The sequence below is a fragment of the Lytechinus pictus genome, chromosome 16, assembly GCF_037042905.1.
Source record: "Lytechinus pictus isolate F3 Inbred chromosome 16, Lp3.0, whole genome shotgun sequence".
NCBI classification, from domain to species: Eukaryota; Metazoa; Echinodermata; class Echinoidea; order Temnopleuroida; family Toxopneustidae; genus Lytechinus; species Lytechinus pictus.
In genome coordinates, this window is record NC_087260.1 from 14,769,193 (window position 1) to 14,789,700 (window position 20,508).

A 20,508-nucleotide genomic window follows, 5' to 3' on the forward strand; every position below is an offset into this window, starting at 1 on the left:
AGTTTGGAAAAAGAAATTGCTTTAGATATTGGCAATTGTGAAAAATCACTTCCATTTGTTGCTAACATCTTGTTCTCAACCTTATAAAAGAGACAAAGAGAAACTTAAAATTCATAGCAAATAATAATACTGGATGCATATAATATAGAAATGAAAAGAAATATATATTTCATATACATTGTAACATCCCTATTATATGGATTATGCCAATAAGGGTAGTATGTATGTTATTATTCATCACGATTGCTACAACAAAAATTTTGAACAACATAAATCAATCAGCCATTAAAAATTATTAGCTACCGGTATCCTCATTTGTGAGCATAGCTTATAATGTACATGAACATTGTTCTTATCAAATTGCTAACACACCATTTTCAATTTTTTTTTAATTAATCTACTAATACTCACATTGTTCTTTGGAGTGCTCTGCAGTGTTGTCATGGAGAAGTAAACTCGTCCAAGCTCTGATAACTTCAACGTAAATGCCTAAAAGTAAAACAGATTATACTATGAGGAGAAACGTACACGTTTTACACATTGTAACATATCACTGACATTTTTTGTGTTTTGCACAGCATTTAAATGATTATGACAAAACTACCAAGACAATACTGATATCTAAGCTAACACATGAATAGTAATAAGTTGAGAAATCTAAATATAGTGCAATTTGGTTGAATAAGACAGAGCATTACTTAGATCATTGGACTATTCAGAAAATGGAACATATCATCATTTACAGTCAAATGACTACTGATGTAGAGAAGTATCAATATTCAGTACATTGATACATTCATACTAGTCTGCAGGGACAGACCCTTGGTGTTCGCAATATGCATAGTGCATAATACGGAGTCTGAAGTAGTGAGACTAGATTCACTATGCACTGCTTCGTTGAAACAGACAGAGAGCTTTGAGTCTAGTCTTCACTCTAGACATGGTTTAATTGGCTAAAGTGTCAAATATGAGTCTGTGATTGCAGACTACACTCAAACTATGTATATAAATTTGTATATACACGCAGATTTACAGAAAAAGTCATTCATGTTTTACATATTGTCAAGCCTATGGAATATCAGAAAATTCAGGTATCAAGGAATTAAATAACAGTGATTTCTACCTGTCGCTGGAGTTTCTCGAGACCTAATTGCTTGTCCATTTTCTTCAGAATGAGCTCAGGGCACTGTGATCGTCTGTAGGCATAGAAGTCTCTCACATAGGACTTCACATCCAGCATTTGATCTAGGAAAATAAAATAAAAAATCACAATAATCACTTATTTCAGGGGGGACCTACATGTACACCATACAAACTCTTCAGGGGAAATCTTTTTGTCTATTATATGAATACATTATATCACTGGTCATTTACATTACCTTGTGATGGCGTGATGGCCCTTCCACACTGCAGCTCCAAATCTCATCAAGATAAAACCAAATTGCCACTTTAAAAGAAAAACAATCCAATAGGATATAGTACGTCCCATGAGAGCTAAGGATAAATATACTTGTTTATATAGTGCCTTTATCAGAAGTTCCTTAGTGCAGCATAATCACCCTAGCTTTAGCCCCGGGCTTTAGCAGCGCAGCTGTTACAGCGTTTCAAAGAATCAATTCTTACCAGGTACCCATTCAACTCACTGGAGTTGACTGCAGCACAATGTTGGGTAATTTCTTGGTGAAGGAAAACATGCCATGGCTTTGAATCGAACCAACATACCTCAGATTGAAAGACGAGAATCATAACCACTAGACCACGATGCCCCCATGTTTAAGTTTAACATAATATTGCACCCTCCAAAGCATTTAAGTTGCAGATAAAGTACAAGATTTAGTTGTTTAAGTGACAGTTTTCTGGCACTATTCATAGACATAAACATGTATACATGATTTGCATAACAACCAAATCAGGCATTGATTCAAACTTGTAATCAACTCGGGGATCCCAAATCATTTTATATTGATTGCTAATCTGCTTCTCACAACAAGGAGTGTAAACTGATTTGCTACAGCTAAAGCTTTACAGATGTATTATTACCCCGGTCATCGGATTCAATCAGTCATTCCCACACTCAATGTATGCACATCCTCCACTCCCTGGGGAGTATTCCAGTCAGTCGCCGGTGAGGCGCACACGGTACTGGACAAGCTACAATGACTTTCACATCCTACCGGGTACCCATTTAGAACCTGGGTCGAGAGTGACAAAGTGTGGATTCTTGCCAAAGGACGCCAGACAGCGATGGGATTCGAACACATGACCCTCTATTTACAAGGCGAGAGTCAGAACCACTACACCACGGCTCCTCCTTCAATTGTAAAAATGCAACTGAAATTTGCAAATTTCTTGTAACACCCCCTATTAAAGGCTTTCTATTTTCTTACTTGTTTTCTTATCCACCAGGAAATGAGATCCATGCTGAGTTGGGGGAATGTTGAAGAATTCAAGACAGTCTTGTAAGATCTCCTCAAACTGCATGTCCTGAGGAATAAAGTAAAACATCAAAGAAATAAATAGTAACATACAAGTAGGATGATGGACAGGAAAGAAAAATTATTTTACTTTAGAAGTAATGATATATGATTTGTACAATGTGATCTGAAAAAGTGCTCCAACTCAGGCAAGTTTTCTACATATGTATGGCTGAGTTATAATGTATGCCAACTCAAATAAAAAGTCATTTTTGCACAAACATTTTCAGAATATTGTCCAACATAAGACCCTCTCAAATGCATCTAAATCAAATCTGTCCTCAATTACAGACAATTTCATAACTCTAAAAATATCAAGAGTAAAAATTTCAGTAATTTTACTGTACAAATGAAGTAACACTTTACTATAAATTGATCCAGACACATTACTGAAGAATACAGCGAACAAATACATTATGATTCTCATTTATCTTATTATGATCTGCAATATTCAAGAACAAAAATATGAGAAATGACCTTACCTCACTGATGGGGAGCTGTGTTGGAATATCACTCTCATTCGGACCATGAACAATCAGTTTCTGTTCAACAACAATCAAATGAAAATAGATACATGTAAATCCATGTCAAATAATTTAAGTCAGGCTCCTCTTTGAAACTTACATGTACCTAGGTTAGATCAGGGCCCCATCATAAAAAGAGTTGCGATTGATCCAATATCAATCACAACTATGGAAATCCAGCAAAGTCAACATCTAAAATACACGTTTGTTCAAAATAATTACTAGAAATGATGTATATTCATACATCATCTGTTTTCTTGACAATTCAGTATGCTTCTTTTTGTTTTCAAAGGACATCAAACAAATCTCCAAAAGAAAAAATTATGACATTGTTGGATTTCCATAGAGTTGCGATCGATCGGATCAATCATAACTCTTTGTAAGACAGGGCCCTGGCATACATTTATGCGCAAGACTATTTCAAGTCAACCTGGACCATGAAAAAACATACATGTATCCCTTTTCATAATCATGAAATTCAATTTCATTACAAAAGTTCACGAGTGTGAAGAAAAAATTGTTTTCTCACTTCGTCACACCATTGAGATGACACTATTCAGTGGCCTTAAACAATGTACATAATTGGGAGAACAAAAAATGTGAATTGCTCAGTACAATTTTCACGGTAATATGTCATGATTACACATGCATTACATTGTACTCTTGTTCAATGTCCATTACATTTAAATATGTGAGAAAGGGAAATTTGACATATATCTGTACTGTGCATGTAAGCTGCGTTTGTATGATCACTATATAGGTGACCTTAAAACTTTCATCCTGTAAACTTGGGTTTTGCATCTTGTGTGATCAATTAAGAAAAACTACATGATTTTAAAAAATATATTACCCACCTTTGCACATGGAACATTCGCTGTTATGAGGATGGTAGGCTGTAAGAGAGAATAAAAATTGAAAAAATACATACTTACAAGTCTGTTTATGACATTTTTAATTGGATGATTAATTTTGTTAATGCCTATCAAAATATATCTTGAATAATGTTTCAATTGTTTCATTCTTGTGCAATTAGTGAGTTATTCATGTAGAAGTATACCTTATGCATTCACTAGAAATCCTTTTTGAACAATCGCGAAGATTTTTCATGAATCTTAAATTTGTTGGATAACAAAGTACTCGAACAATTATGAACATAAAAGAAAATAACCATTAATTACCAAAAGACAAGCAAACAGATAAATGAAAGTATATAATACTTACATCACACTGTTCTTTCTTCAGAGTTTGTTTGAGGTCTTTGAAAGACACACCCGACACGTAAGGAAGAATATGCCAGATGACTGTCAGCGTGTTGGCAATGGCTTCATTGGCGCCCTCGTGTGGCGCACGGCAGTGATAGATGATAAATCCGATCTGTTGTCAGGCAAACAAAGATTAATAAAATAGGTCTAACACAAGAAATTTACATTAACATGTCTATAATAGTATGAAGACAGTAAAAAGAAATAAAATCACATTTCCCTCCATCCATTTCACTTTCTTTCACGCTAATTACTGTATTCCTCTCATGATTGGATCGATTAGAACTTGTTAATCATTAGTACTTTATTGTACAGAATACTATCTGCCAAATACAAATATCATGAACTCTACATGTACATTGACTGAGATCCATAGATAAACTATATGTATTTATATATTTTTTTACAGAACTAAATGAAATGTATTCCTTATTAATATGTAATGCACCTTTGTAGAAAATAATTATCAATCCATATCTCCCATTGATGACCATTTTCAGATACATGTACATATTAACTACTAGTATAATCGATAAAATAATTGCCTTACTAATTATCCAATAAACAAATAAATATAAAACAAATAATGAAATAATAATAAAAATAAACAAATAAATGAATAAACATGAAGTCAAAATAAATTATCATGTCAGAACTCAACACACACGACTATTTTGCATAATTTAATGAAAATGAGTCTAAAAAAGGTAAAGCAATCTGAGTTACGAAAAGGAAAATTCCAATCCTTCCTAATTACGAAAGAAGTATTCTAATCCAAGTTGTCATCTGTACTCACCAGATAATTGAAGAGCGTATGAGCAGCCTGTGCAGGTATCTCATCGGTGTGACTAAACAGCTTCTTCATTAGCAGTATCAACTCCTCCTGTCAACATGAAGCATTTTATTCATCACATTCCATTTTTTTTATTCCAAGGTGACCGTATGTATGTAGCCCACTCATATACATCCATGTCTATGTGCCTCTCAGCAAAATCAAGTTAAGCTATCTCTATTTTGGACATACTGTCTATACCCCTCTTTGATGCAAGACACTACTCAGTGAATTGTCCCAAGTGTGAAAAATAAAATCTCGAATCATTTTAATTAAAGTCTCTTCCACAATTCAAACAGATAACCAGGTGGAACATTACCGATTATTCAAGCGACCATGCCTGCATCAACATCACCATCACTAAACCTCATGAAGACGTACATGTCTTGGACTTTGTGCTTCTGATTAAAACTAGTAAAATATTATCGTTTTCAAAAACGTCATTGCAAACACAGAGATGTACAGATTCAGAATGAAATGAAATAGGGAGAAGAGAAATGAGAGGGAAAATAAAGAAGAAATCCTGCTGCTGCCACCAAATGTGGCAAAGTACAGGGAGGATGGAGAGAATACAGAATGGGCTGGAGCCATGTACAAGTGGGAGAGAGAGAAATGGAGAATACATGTAAATCCCACTGCTGCCATCAAATATGAAGAATGGGGGGGTGGAGTGAGAATAGACGAGGGCTGTGGGCATGTAGAAGAGACAGGAAAACAAAGAGAGAGAAGTTCCAATGTTTTTTTTAATTTAGGATGACAAGGGAAATAGAGAACGAGAAGGAAGGAATGTCTACACAGAACTTCTCACACTCGGTTTCCATCAAATTCTAATGAATTATTCTCAAATGGTGAAAAAAAGTGAGGTTACGTGTAGACACATATCCTTTTCTCTCTTTTGTGTCCCCATTTTCGCCATCTTTAAAGTAAAAGTGGTGGGATTACTTATCTATCTCTCTCTCTCTCTCTCCCATTCTCTCTCTTTCTTGTACATGCTCTCAGCCCTTGACTATTCTCTCGCTCTAACCCCCATTTACATTTGGTGGCAGCAGTGGGATTTATCACTCTCTCTCCCACTCTCTTGTACATTCGTGCCAGGTATCCCATTTCCTTCTCTCTCCATCCCTCCTCTCTATCATATTTTTTCCAATCCAGACGAAATACTTGTACATGAAGTTTATGTAAAGTATCTGTCAATCTCCAAATGGGGATATTGGAATGCAGATGAAATTTGCAACTTCAGGTAAGGTAGAGGAATCAACTGTTGGATCATCTTACCTGTTTATCTTTTGCAGTGATCTTCTCCAAGATGTACCTTAAGATGAGAGCAGGTTCCTCAACTAGACATGTCCATATGATCTTGTGAGCAACTTCTCCAACTAAAAAGAAAAAAATGACAACACATTTTTTTCTTTTCTTTCAACACTGGCATTATATTCAATAATTCTCCATGCTCATCACATGACCAACATACACAAATTTTTCTCATGTAGTGTAATATTAAGTTTTATTTCTCTGTTCACTCCAAGAATTTTACAAATTTGTGTGAAAAAACGTCACCTTGTTCAGCTAACTTATACATGAACAACACCATCAATCCATCCATATTTTATTGTTTGAAATACACAGCAGCCGCTGTGCAGCGCCAGATCAACGAGGCTCTATCCTTTTAATTGTTGAACGCTAAAAAGGGTAGCAGCAACTCCCATCTTTTAACGTTCTTTTGGTCTGACGGGCTGGGGTTTGGTGAGATGGACACTCTACCAACTGAGCCAACATACCGGTCTCATATATTTACATGGGGTTTTCTTTTTTTTCCTCTAGTATTTTTATACACTTGAGGTTTGATAATAGCATTGAAGATACATTGTATTATGCCGTGTTTGATTTCCATTCGATCACTGCACCATTTTCAAATACAACACCGATACAAAAAATTGCACCATTGAAGGTAAAGTTGAGAAAGAGTGTGCTCCACCAATTATGCATCATGTTTCCCTCCACACCCTTATACATGTAATGTACCCCCTTCATTTTAACTTCAAAAGGTCTGAATATGTACACTAACCTTGCATAAAGCTAAATTGTGCATGTCTATGGTAGATGTGAACATACACTTTAAAATGTTTATAATACACCCAACTTTGAAAGGTCTGAAAATGAACACTAACCTTGCATAAAGTTAAACTGTGCATGTCTATGGTAGATGTGAACATACTCTTTAAAATGTTTATAATACACCCATAATGCATCATTTTCCCTTTACATGCTTATAGTGTAACCCCTTATCTTAACTTCAAAAGGAATGAAAATATACAGTAGGCTTGTACAAAGTTATATAGCGCATGGCACATATCTTAACCCTTTAGCACCTGAACCGCCCGAGACCGCCCTTCCTATTACACACTAAACCGTCCTTAACCGCCCGTACGTTTTCTTTGCGCTATAGTATCTCTTGTCTATGATTTACCGTGGTAATATTGCGTGTGCGTACCGTATAGGTTGGCTGCTATATAGATCTGCATAGAAAAGTGTATGCTCCTATTGAGTATAATAGAGAAAAACCGATTGACATGCATCGGTGTGTAGCAAGTTCCAGACTGTTGCGCAGTCGATCTCAGCAAAGATGGCTGCGTCCATGTCTCGGAAAACCACTTACTTCGCCGAAGAAGCTCGGGCATTGCTATATGTTCATCAAAACGTTGGATATCACACAGAGTGACATCTAGATGTGAGTTGGAATTAATTTTTGACATATTTGATCCAAGATTTGGCGAAAACTTTAGTAATCTGTCAGTATTAATTTACATTTTTTTGAAGGCGTGGGACTGGGGCGGCTGAAACCCGAACTTTAGTTTTTTTTCTTTTCGCTCTGCAAACGATTGTCAAAGGTCAATATTCGTACATCTGATTGAACTTTGCCATGTACCATTCTATTCAACAGGTCCTATGCTACAAAATAAATATAACTTGTAATGAACAAAAGTAAATTTATAAAAAAATATTTCAATTTGTTTGAAACAATGCCTACTTATTACCAGTTTTATTGTTTCCTCCAGTGAGTAATTGCCATTACGCATAGGAATCTGTAGGTGCTATAGGGTTAAGTAGATGTAAACACACTTTTTAAAAAGGAACTATTATTCCAAATCATATCTTTTGCACTTTCTTATTTTGTATACATGTATATTGCTTTTCTTCAATTGCCATTGTGAACCCAAGGGTCAAACTGTTATGACCTTTCATGCATCAATTACCAACAGTATAGTCCAATAGAGTTTCTACCAATTTGTTTCTTTTCCATTATATAGTCAACTAATTATCTATGACAATGCGATGCACACATCACTACTGTGTATACGTTTAAGTACAATAGACTTGTGAATGAAATGTGACTCGGTTGAAGTTGGCAGCCCGCTGTATGTTACTCTAATCAAACAAAGTGGGCAAAGAGTTTTTAGACAAAGTATTTTTTTAACAGAATATGCAAATGAATGAAAACATGGCAATTGAACTCACCTGAAACGCCCTCTAGGTTGACCTCCGCATCGTCCAGTAGAGCGGTCAGATGCACCATGGATGAACAGATGGATGATGGGAAGAAAACTCCAAACGTTGGCGGTGTGTGGTGAGCTCTCTCAGTCACCATGGTCTCGTCCTCCGCTGATAGGTCAAAGGTTAAAATGTTAACATCACAGGGAAAGGGGGCCAAAAGCTTCACATTTTTCAAAGCTCCAAATTTATAAAAATCCACATATGTTGAAAGAAAGTCAAAATTTCAAAAGCTTCAAGTTTCGAAAAGCCCCAAGTTTCGAAAAGCCCCAAGTTTTGAAAAGCTCCAACTCTGACAAATGTACATGTCCCAAGAAACAATACACATTTCCTTTCATGTCCAAAAAACTAAAGATTCCAATATCATTTCAATCATATTTTCGTCCATAATGTTTTGCAATAATGCGAATAATCCAACTAATACTGAATATTTTTCACTTGCTGTTAGTTGGATTTTCAAACTTAAAACCATCACTTTTTAATGTGATAATTGATAACTTTCTGCAAAGTTGTATTGAAATGGAGTTTGACATCACTCCATCCACAAACTAATGCCATAATCAACACGATTCTATACTCTATGAATTCTATACATGTTGACATTACTCCTGAAAGTTCAAATATTTACCTCTTTAAGATTTTCCCCTTTGTTTATGCAAGATTTCAAAATGAATTGAAGAAACAAATTTTACTGTTCCCTAACAGAATAAAAATGCTCAAGTGTGAAACATTTACATTACATATAGTATTCAACTCATACTGAAAATGTACATGAACTATATTTAGTAATGTACAATCGGTCTCACGTTAAAACTTAAATACCTGTAAAAGTTCAAATAATGTTCTACAAACACTAGAATATTAGACTCAATTCATTCCTTAATAGTATCACTAAAGTTACAGAAATCAACACCATAAATTGTATTATTATAGAACTGCAGTCTTGTTTTGTTTCTGATCCACTCTTGGTATATTAGTGAAGCACTCCATCAATTCAATCTTGGGGTTGAATTCTTGACCATTCTCCTGTATCAAACTCGTGCAGAAGCTTGCCCTAACAAGCACAGTGTACGGGTCATTAAAATAAAATTGAAATAAAAAAAAAGATGGGTGGACTTTTAAAGCACGTACAGTACAGCAGAATAATTTCTGCCGACAGCCAACAGGAACAACTAAAGCTTCTCTTTCATGATGACCAGTGGTTCTCCTCTAAACTCTATTTAGATTTCCAGCAGAATTTAGGTAGATAAAGTAAAAATAAACAACCTTGTTACATGCTGAGTTTTGAGAGTTTTTTTATATAATATTTGGAAGATTCTTTACAGGTATTGGTGAAGATAAATCTTATTCTATTATCTTATAACCCACACATTTCATATGGTGTTGTCATCTTATTTTAAATCCAAAATCAGTGAGAATTCTTTTGATTTAATTAGCATTCATACTCAAAATAATTTAACTACATTTGGCATTTGTTGAGAGTCATGTTCTTAAAACAAAGCCATAACAAATACTATTCTCTCCCAAACTATATGTATACTTTTTGAGCAATCAAATCTCATTGTTTGAATAACTTATACCAGAATGTTAAATTGCCATTTATTCAAATTTCATTACACAAGGCCACAGATTGAGTACTTCAGAGAGGCTTTAGTTACGTTCAAGCATGGAGCTATCTTTCGATGCAAAAAATCAAGCAAACATAAGCAGTAGCATTTTATTTTTCATTCCGGACAGCAATATAGGGCAATTCTGTGCAATTCATTAATATTTGTCAATTCCTCCACTTACATGCATTTTGTTGAAATCATCATATTTTGACAAATAAATATTGTTTGATATCTGAATCACAAATGTGATTCCTTAGATTTTGATTCAATACATTTCATATATCTCTACAGTGTATGTCTGGAAGCGTGCATTCGCAAATTATTTTTAATTGCAGCAAATAATAATTGGTATAAAGGCTACAAGTAGGTATTAACATTCTATCAGGTACTTATTTACTTAATTTTTTTATAAATTTGATTAAAGGAATTAAAATAAAAAGACACAGAATGATGTAAAGTTTTGTTTAAAAAATCTGAATGAATGAATGAAAGACTTTATATAATTTAGCATGCCATGCACAGAATTGCCCTAAATCTAATTCATTTTCATTTTCATTCTACTATTTACAGCCAGCCGCCTGTGCATGAATTTATGCTATGAAGTGCTGTGTGGGGGAATATGAATTCGTTCAAAGAAATAATGAAATCATAACTTACATTTACAATCAATTAAATAATTTCTGATAATTGCATTGAACAACTCTAGGAGTTTGACCCTAGTGTTTCTATTGATGATCATGACAAATTTCATTAACAACTTATTACACACCTGTCAAACATATGGCCTATCTGAAAAAATAGGAGAAAAGATTCAAACTCTGAATATTCTTCAAATTGAAAGCCCACTTTCAATTACTTAACTTTTTACAGCTAACAATAATAAAAACAGTGGCATCTCCTAAACATTTTAGGCAGGCATCTTGATGGTCCTATTACATGTTCATGATTAACAAATAATGGTAGAATCACTGAATTTACAAGGAATTTGATAGAATAATGCCATTTTGTCAAGTTAAAGATAGATTCAACATCATAAAAGTATAGCCACAAACCTATTGTTATTTGTTGAATGTAAACGACAAAGGGGCAATTCCATAAAATATGTACATCCGACCCCCTATATGTGGGACCTTCATGAAATTTTCTGTCGATGATTTCTTGTTGTTTTGATAGTCTGTAATGTTCTCAAAGGACCATGACTTGGTCAGTTTATTAACTGAAGTAAAACTTGAGAAAAATGGGGGTCGGACATACAAAAAGGTTGACCATTTTATGGATTGCCCAAAGGTAAATGCATTTCCAGTCACAATCTGCAAGGTACATGTAAAAGAGTGAGGTATCTCCCAAGTAAAAATATCAAGTCCAAGCATAAGATGTGCATTTAGGTTCTCGTAACACAATGCATCATGGGAGGTAATTCTAGTACGGCAGTAGCTGCGATCATTGCTCTGATTTATTTAATATTACTTTTTTTCATTCCATTATTCAATATTCTTGTTGGAAAACATTTTCAAATTTGGGAGAATTTTACAATTCTTCATGAGTGGTATTAGGAGAGCAATCATAAGTAGAGTACGAAGTGATTTAAAATAGAACACATTTTTTTATGATCACCATGACGATCTTTACAATATGACAACATATTTCATCAGTGATGAATCAAATCTTCTGTCTTTATATCCTATCAAATCCTGTATATTGGTTAAAATAGCATCATGTGACCAAATATATTCTAACTATGATGTTGCGTGACGTCAGACCTCGACATATTTCTCACTATACCAATATTTGATATAGGCTGATGTTCATATGGAGTACAAAATAAAAATATATTTCCCAGTTTTGAATAGGATCTTTTAATCACTCCACTTTTGTATTACTAAATTTTAACTTATAATATTTCAAAACTACTAGAAGTATTTTGATATAGGATATAAAGAATATTACACATATAAATTCTGAGGTTGTCCAAATGAGAATAAGTTGTGAAGCTATATTGAATTTCTATACAGCATGCATGTAATGTACACTGTAAATCTTGTATAATGTGAAAAATACATATCAAATATAAAAGGCTTCTTGAAGTCTAAACTATATGTTTTAAATCACACTGAATGAAAGCTTATATCATGATTTTGAAGCCTTTAAGAATGAAGCAAAATTGTAATACTTCTGGAATGATTCTTACATAAGAATTATTCAAAAAGTGTTTAAAACAATTCAAATACCAATGGAAAAAAAAATACATTTGAAATTGCACACACATATAATAAAGAAGCTTGTACCCCTAGCCAATTTAGCTAGCATGTGCTGATGTTGTTATTTACTCAAATTTCTTGAGATATCAAGAATTGTTATTTCTTTTTCACAAAATGATTTCTTGATAACATGAAATGAACTTTTCATATCAAGCATTTGATTTTCCTGATATCACAAAGCCAATTTCTTGATACCAAAGCAATCAATTTAAATGATATAACAGTTTGCCATTTGTACATGTACATAGGCAAATGCAAGCTAAATTGTCCAGGGGCGTGTTTCACAAAACTCGTAATAGCAACCAATTTGCAATAACATTTAAAAGCTACTGAAATCATTCAATCTGATTGGCTGATTTTAAATTTGTTATTATAACTTAACAAGTCTTTATGAAATGGGACCCTGATACAGCAGGCCCACAATCAAGTACAAATAAATCATTTCACTGATTCTAAACCGTACAGGATACAGTCTTACATATACATGTTATGTAATTCATGCTTAGAACATTCATATTTTTCCTAAAATCATAGGCCCGAATTCACAAAGGTGATTTTTAAAACCATCGGTTGAACCCATGGTTTTTGCAGATTTCCTGTATAAATTATGCTCATTTTTTGAAGAGTGGACTCATTAATTCAAAGCAGTGGACTCGTGAATGAAATAGGGTTGATAACCATGGCAACGGGCGTCAATATGGTGCACTGTGACAAAAGCGTGCATCAGCATTGGACAGTGTAATTTATACAGAAAATCTGCATAAACCCTGGGTTCAACCGATGGTTTTAAAAACCACCTTTGTGTGAATTTGGGCTATAAAGTTTTATGAAGCCTTCTATAACCCTTATATTCATTGACATATACAGTGAAATCTATATTATTAATTTGATTGGGAGAGTAGTGCTGTTAATAGCAACAACCAATATCGGGTGATGATTTCTACTATATATATCAAACGGGAAGGGTGTTTTTTTTTTTACTGAAAAGCTGCCAAATCCTTGTATCTGATTGATTGTGAGCAAATTCATTAGTGAAATCACACCACCCTCATGATGGTTTCACGAAATTTATTCTGTTTCCCGATGATTTTCTGTTTGCAATTATTAGAACTTTACAATGCCATATGAATTAGAAGCCATTCAAATGCAGAAATTGTTTAAAAACACAATTAAATGTACATCCCTTATTGTCAATATGATGGGATGTGAAAAAGGGTTTGTGTTCCAAGAGAATGCATTTTGCAATATTTCAGAAAATGACTAGATGTGTGCTACTATTGTATGTTTAATCAATTTACATGTACTATCAATGTAATAGCTAGGAGACATGTTTTATGTTGTTGTTTTATTTATCTGAGCCAAATCGTTGGTTGGGGGCGGTCACTCTCTACTTCATGAAGAGCATATGAGTCAACTATAAAGCGATATGCATGCTTAAAAACAGATTGAATATTACTCGGACTTCATTAATTCATCCTCAGTTATTAGACTCTTAAAAGACCAGTGTTTTCACTAGTTCTGGTATATTCCTCTGTATTCAAACACCCCTTTTCTTTTGAAAAAGTCTGGTAATTTCATAACTGATATTTAACGTCTAGATAATAATATCAATAAATAGACACAACTGTAAGATGATACAAAAAGATGGTACAAGATATTTTTTAAAAACATGATTTGCTCAGCAATTAACAAAGACTGGTACAAGACAATTGATAACAATGTAAATTCAAGCTACCTGTGCTTGCTGACAGAGTACCACCCGACCAGAGGGATGCCCGACGTATCGACAGATTCCTGCCACGATTCAGGTTGGCCGCGGCCTGCTGTGCTGGCGGGGCGATGGAAATGCGACGAGGGCCGACCGACACGCACACGGGCCCTGGTGTATCGTCTGCTCATCCGCATCAAAATGACGATGACGGCGACGTCGATGAGGATGATGATGATGATGATGGGATATGGCATGATGAGGTGGTCGTGTGATAATGTGACAGTGTGAGTGAATTATGTTTTTTTTTTACATTTGTTTAAAAGCAGAGTACAGCCCAGGGCATTAGCAGGCGGTGCAGCAACGAACGGACACAAGTTGCGTGGCACATTAGGTGATGTGTAGTGTGGTGAAGGCGTGGCGTGGGCGTGACCACAGCATGTGTTGTGATAGGGGGAAGGAGAAAAAGGGAGGAAAACGGAAAAGGGAAAGGATGTGACAACACAAGGGTTTAGTTAGTGTGAGCTATTTACACAAAATGTGAGGTGTGTCTCTTTTTTTTCAGCATTTATACTCAGAAAGTTTCCTCAAAAAATAAATGAAAACTGTCTACAAAAGATAAGGCATGCAGAAGAACAGTGACTAATTGAGAATTCATTTTTGGTTCTTTTTGGATTCTTTTTAAGAAAAAATAAAATGCATGATCAGATACAGATTACTTGAGATCTGCCTCACAGTTGAAGAATATGGAGTAAGTGTTAATTAGCGTGGAATGTGGTAGTTAGTTGGTGTTTTGCAAACTCAAATCCAATTCAGTAAGGATCACTCAAAATGATTCCAAACAAAACCTTTCATTGTTATTAATATCAAGAAAACCTTGCAAGATTTTTCAAATGTTTTTATTAGTTTACGTCAAAAAAGATATTAAGAGATCTTTGTTTAGATTATACTGTATACTCAGAGTCGTGAATTATACATACAACGATAAGTGCAAACAGATATATGTTTTGAGAAATCAATGTAATTATTCACATCACTGTTATCAGGAAAGAAATAAATCATTAGATACAAAAATTCATAATGAAAAACAAGAATGTTTAATTCAAATGAAGATTTTCTGGAGAAAAGTATTATTTGATATAATTAGATATGATATATGTCATCCCAACCAAAAAAGGCCAAAATTGAACATACATAACTTTTTCTTTTACGAAATATAATTATTGTCAATTGTGGTTTCTTAAAGTAGTGATTTCAAATTTATTTTGTAACAAGAATCAAATCAAACAAAATTCTCATTCATGTGCATAAACTCAAAATAAAGCGATAAACAACAAGTTCTAATATCTAATATTTTCAATGTACTTTTTGCATGGCAGGGATACACAAATTGGCTCATAAGTACAGAGATTACAAAAATGATATAATCTACAAAGCTTTGTAGAAGTTATAAGAAATACAAAAGAAGAGCTTTCTAGAAAAGCTTTCATTTTTTGAGCGAGCAAAAAATGGATTCTACTAGCTTCAAATTGTGATCAAAGAAATTTCTATCAGGCACTTGCTCTTGAGAAAAACTGAAAATCATAATCTACAAATATTCCAGTGAGAGAAAAGACAAAGAACTTGGTGCTTGGCTTTATAATGGGAAAAGGAAAGTAAAGAAAGGATAGGAAAGTTGCGACGTACCTTCGTCGTCTGACGTCACGTGGTGCGAAGGCTCGTAAGCGGCCTGCTGTATGACCGGGACGTTGATGAGATGGAACGTCTCGCGAGCCTTGCGTTTCTTTTCTTGCTCTCGTAGAAGCGTTTTCCGAACGTGCTCCCTGTGTTGGATTGTGCGGGAGACGGCCACTGCGGCAAATGAGCGCTGCAGTTGAGTAGAAAGAGGAAGAAACAATGATCGAGACTGTTATTAAAAAGATCATAATGTTGTAAAGAAGTAAATGAAATGAAAGTTAGTGTCTTAACACCAAAGAGTTGCCATCGATCCAATTTATCTAAACTAGCCCATTGGAAGTTCTCTAACATCATAATTATATACGGTATAATAATGTAGAAGGCATATGAGACCAGTCACCCAAAAACCAACAATTAGGTGCCACGGTATAAAAAGCCAAAATAGTCATTTCGTTTTAAAGAGTCAAAACTAGCCAATTTGAAAATAAATCTGAAGATTCATACACTCACAATATCAAGTTGAAAAATTAACTAAGAGGCATAGTTTCTCTTACATCACTTTTTTTCCAGATTTCTCTGAATTTCACTGACATTGCACAGCGTGCACATTTCATGCTCGAGTGCACCCCAAACTTCAAACGTTGTTTTCTCCTTATTTTTTGAAGCCCTTGCTTTATAGTTTCTTCTGCATTCCATCACATACCTGTGTGGGTTATCGTTGATCAATTCTGACAAGAAATCATTTAAAGCTTAAAATGTGCCTTTTCAAGCTCAACAAAGGTTTCAAAATTCATTTTGGGTTACTTAATATTGGTTTTGGGTGGCAGGTCCCATAATTATGCACTGTCCCATTGTGGACAAAAAAGAGTAATTAAAGTGATTGGTTAATATTGGTTTGACTTTTAAAAAATCTGAGCTAGAAGGTCACACTTGTCACCTGTGTCTGTGATATGTTACAAAAATGAAGCCCAGAAAAAATTGCGTTCGAAAATAATCATTTAGTGCTTCAAAAATTGAAATATAAAGTGACCGAAAACACCATCTTAATTTCATCCCATACACTGCTGTGAACTATTTAGGCGTCTAGGCGTCTATAAGACGCCTATTTACAAAATCGGGTTTTGCCATGTAGTTTTAGCTTTTCATTCTTAATAATGGTTGTTTTCAGGGTTTATTAGTTCTAATACATGCACTTGTACACATGTTTCATCTTGGTTTGAGAATTTTTTTAATCGGCTGCTCACAAAGTTAAACAATACCTTTAAACTGAATATGGACATTGTACAAGTTTCCTGTAGGAGAAAATGTGACAATGGTGGATTTCCATATCACTGGGGTTGATTAGATCTATCTCGACTCTTCGTAAGACTGAGACCAGCTCTTCAAATTCATTATTTTTTTTATACAGTGTTGTATGGCAGACATTTTTTGTTCATTATCAACAAACATCAAATATTTTTCCAGAAAATTATAAACTCATCTTCTCATGCATTTGATACTTTTACTAAAATAATAATATGAATCTACGTTGGTTTGGTTTTTTGTTTATATTCAAAAGTACAATTGAGACAAGCTATCAAAACACGAGTTAAAGATGTTATCATTAGGCATTTTCCAATTGCTCAAAAAATACAAGCTATGAAATTGAATCGATTAGAATAAAAAGATATTAGTCAAATATTAGTCAAAAATGTTTGACCATGTACGGTACAAAGGTGTAATCCTAATAAATCATGAAACAACATACAAGTAAAAGGTTAGTTCTTCAATACATTTAAAATTAATAAGGAAAATAACATCAGGGGCCCGACTTACAAAGAGTGATTCGATTGATCCGATCAAACGCAACTATGGAAAGCCAGCAAAGTCAACATATACAATGTATGTTTGCTCAAAAAAATTTGTAGATACAAATGTATATCCATAAATTCATTGATTTCTTGACAGTTTGGTGTATTCTCCTTTGTTTACAAAGGACATTTTGCACATTTCCTGTAGAAAAATTATGACACTGATAGATTTCCATAGAGTTACGATTGATTGGACCAATCGTAACTCTTTGTAAGACGGGGCCCAGGTGTATGATTAAAGGGATACACAGCATACACGTAATTATGGAATGAAAGTTATATGTAGACAGAACAAATGGAAGTAAGACGGAATAGGATTTCTGTCTCCACCGAAAAGCGAATGTTGAAGGAGAATTTGACTGTGGTGGGCTGGGCATGGCAACCAGCATACTCCCAAGGAATAGACAAACAGAACTATATTAAATGAGAATGAACCCCATGGGGCAAGTTAGCTTGTGTGAAAGCACAAACATCAAAGAATAAGATGAACAAAAGTTCAAGTAAAATTTGACAAACAATAAGTTATGAGCAGAGAAGATTAATGCTATATTTATGGAGATCCTCCCATTGGCAATGTAAACACGATCTATGATTGTACAACTGTCCCCTTTGGACACTGAAAATATGCCCAAAACATCCTTTTTCCTCATTCTAATGTTAGTACAAACAATTCATCCATGACAAAAATGCTGTGAAACCCACTGATATTACATGTCCTCTCATTAAAAAATACCTTATCTTGCAATAGACTAGATAAAAGATATAATTAAAAGGAAATACATGTAAGTACTAAAAGTAATAAGAAAGTTAAAAAATGTGCAACATCATAGATCTTGGTCACATTAATTTCCATTAGGAGGATCTGCATAGCATTTAGTGATCTTAATATTGAAATGCTTATATACAATCTTCTTATGTATTCAACCTTCCTCAAATTTCCTCTGATCGATTTCTTTGATTTTTTCTCTTTTATATGAATTCAACTGGTTTCAAGGGTTTCATTCTGCTTTAAAGACACTACACACCACTCATTCTGGCTAATCCTTTCCAGATATATTATTCATCACTTTGCAATACAGTTAAATGATGTTTGTTAGTTTTTTCCCCCGATAAGTTTGGAAAACTCAATAATCCAATCGCATACTCTGTAAAATTCCAATTACCATTTCACTGTATTATAAAAGTGACAAAAAACGGGTGTGTTTTACAAAAAAATATATATATATAGCTAAGTTTGATTGATTCTGTGAAATTAAGTTTTCAGCTTTTATTTCAAAAGTTTTTTCTCTCACCAAGAACGTTTAAAACAAATCATCTGCAGAGATGTGAAATCTTATCCAACTTTGTCTTCAACCATTTAAAAAATCATACAAAATGTAACAGCCGATGGGGGTGAAAAAAGTCAACAATGATTCCCTATAGTTTTAATTGAGAGTAAGATGACGTGGGTTCAAACATGCAAGATTAAGCAAATCGCATCACAATTCTTTTTTTTTCTAAGTCATGATTCAAATATATTATATACCCATACAAAATAGGTTTATTAAAGCTTTCTACTTACTGCCTTTCGAAAATTCCTTGCCTGAATTTCTTTACATTTTGCTGCTAACTTAATAATCATTAAAATGCCAGTGTTAATTCTATAGTCATCTATCATATGTAAATATGATCTACAACAGAATTGAAACACAGGTAGTATCAATACTGTTGCAAAATTTGAAATGATTGGTAGAAAGAGTAGTATTGTAAACACATGAATTATAAAGTATATCATCTCAATATAAGAAATAATATTTCTCTCTCTCAAATGAATTCAAACAATAAGCTTTAAAAAAAACCTATTTGTGAGACAAAATCAAAATGTCTACTGCGCAAAGATGAGCAAGAAAGGAAAAATGTATGTGTTTCTTCTTTAATATATTGAATCAAATCCATTGATAGAAATAAACTATTCCCACTTGCAAGTGTGCATTCCATAAACTACATTGCTTGCTATATATAACAAAAATATAAAATAATATACATGTATATATTAAGACATTAAACATGGGAACATGTGTCTAATGAATTATTACAAGAGAATGTGGTATGACACAGTACATATATGTAAATTGTGCATGAAGGTTACTGTGGATCATACTGATCTAAAGATGAATTACAGTGTAAGTGCGAGGGTAATCACACTTTTATATACATGTAAGGGGAACTTTGTGCCACAGGATAATACGACATGTGGTTCGTGGTTGTATACATTGTATACATAAATAGACCTTTTGTCATAAATTTTTATTCTTAGTAATACTTCTTAATGAAAGGGCAAATTCACAACCAGAAAACTTGTTCCTGGCCCGGCCAGGGCCTGTTCTAGAAATGTTTGCAATCAAATACCACTCCAAAAATCAAACGCATTTTGATTTTCAGCCAATCAAAAGCATACATTTGGGATTTGCATTCTATTTTGTGAGTTCCAATTTAAGACAAAACTCTTTCCAAAAGTTGTCTCATATCAGTACATAATACAGCTTTGGGAAGTCTATTGTCCAAGCAGAGCTACTTATGTTTATCATTACTATTCAAAAAGCATATAGTATACTTAAAAGTTGCATTCAACAAAAGGAAAACAGCAATTTGAAGAAATTTACATTGATATTTTATTTCATTTCATTTTAAACAAGGCAAGACCTATATTCAAGAAAAGCCGTTTTTTATAGGCAAGTGCATAAAAATTACCCCCAAAAATGAAACATTAAAATGTATTGAAGAA

The 20,508-nt window shown here is 33.9% G+C and overlaps 1 protein-coding gene across 1 annotated transcript in view; it reads right to left on the minus strand.

The window, feature by feature from the left end:
- The window catches only part of LOC129278769 (protein unc-80 homolog), a 76,586-nt gene that overhangs the window by 36,159 nt on the left and 19,919 nt on the right, over positions 1–20,508 (minus strand). The window contains exons 20-30 of the mRNA XM_064110840.1: positions 15,904–16,084; positions 14,245–14,400; positions 8,609–8,752; positions 6,368–6,468; positions 5,057–5,143; positions 4,220–4,372; positions 3,853–3,891; positions 2,957–3,016; positions 2,388–2,484; positions 1,124–1,245; positions 412–489 (exon numbers count right to left, since the gene is read on the minus strand). Of these exons, the coding sequence (XP_063966910.1) occupies positions 412–489; positions 1,124–1,245; positions 2,388–2,484; positions 2,957–3,016; positions 3,853–3,891; positions 4,220–4,372; positions 5,057–5,143; positions 6,368–6,468; positions 8,609–8,752; positions 14,245–14,400; positions 15,904–16,084 (1,218 nt within the window). The remainder of the gene's footprint in view (positions 1–411; positions 490–1,123; positions 1,246–2,387; positions 2,485–2,956; positions 3,017–3,852; positions 3,892–4,219; positions 4,373–5,056; positions 5,144–6,367; positions 6,469–8,608; positions 8,753–14,244; positions 14,401–15,903; positions 16,085–20,508) is intronic.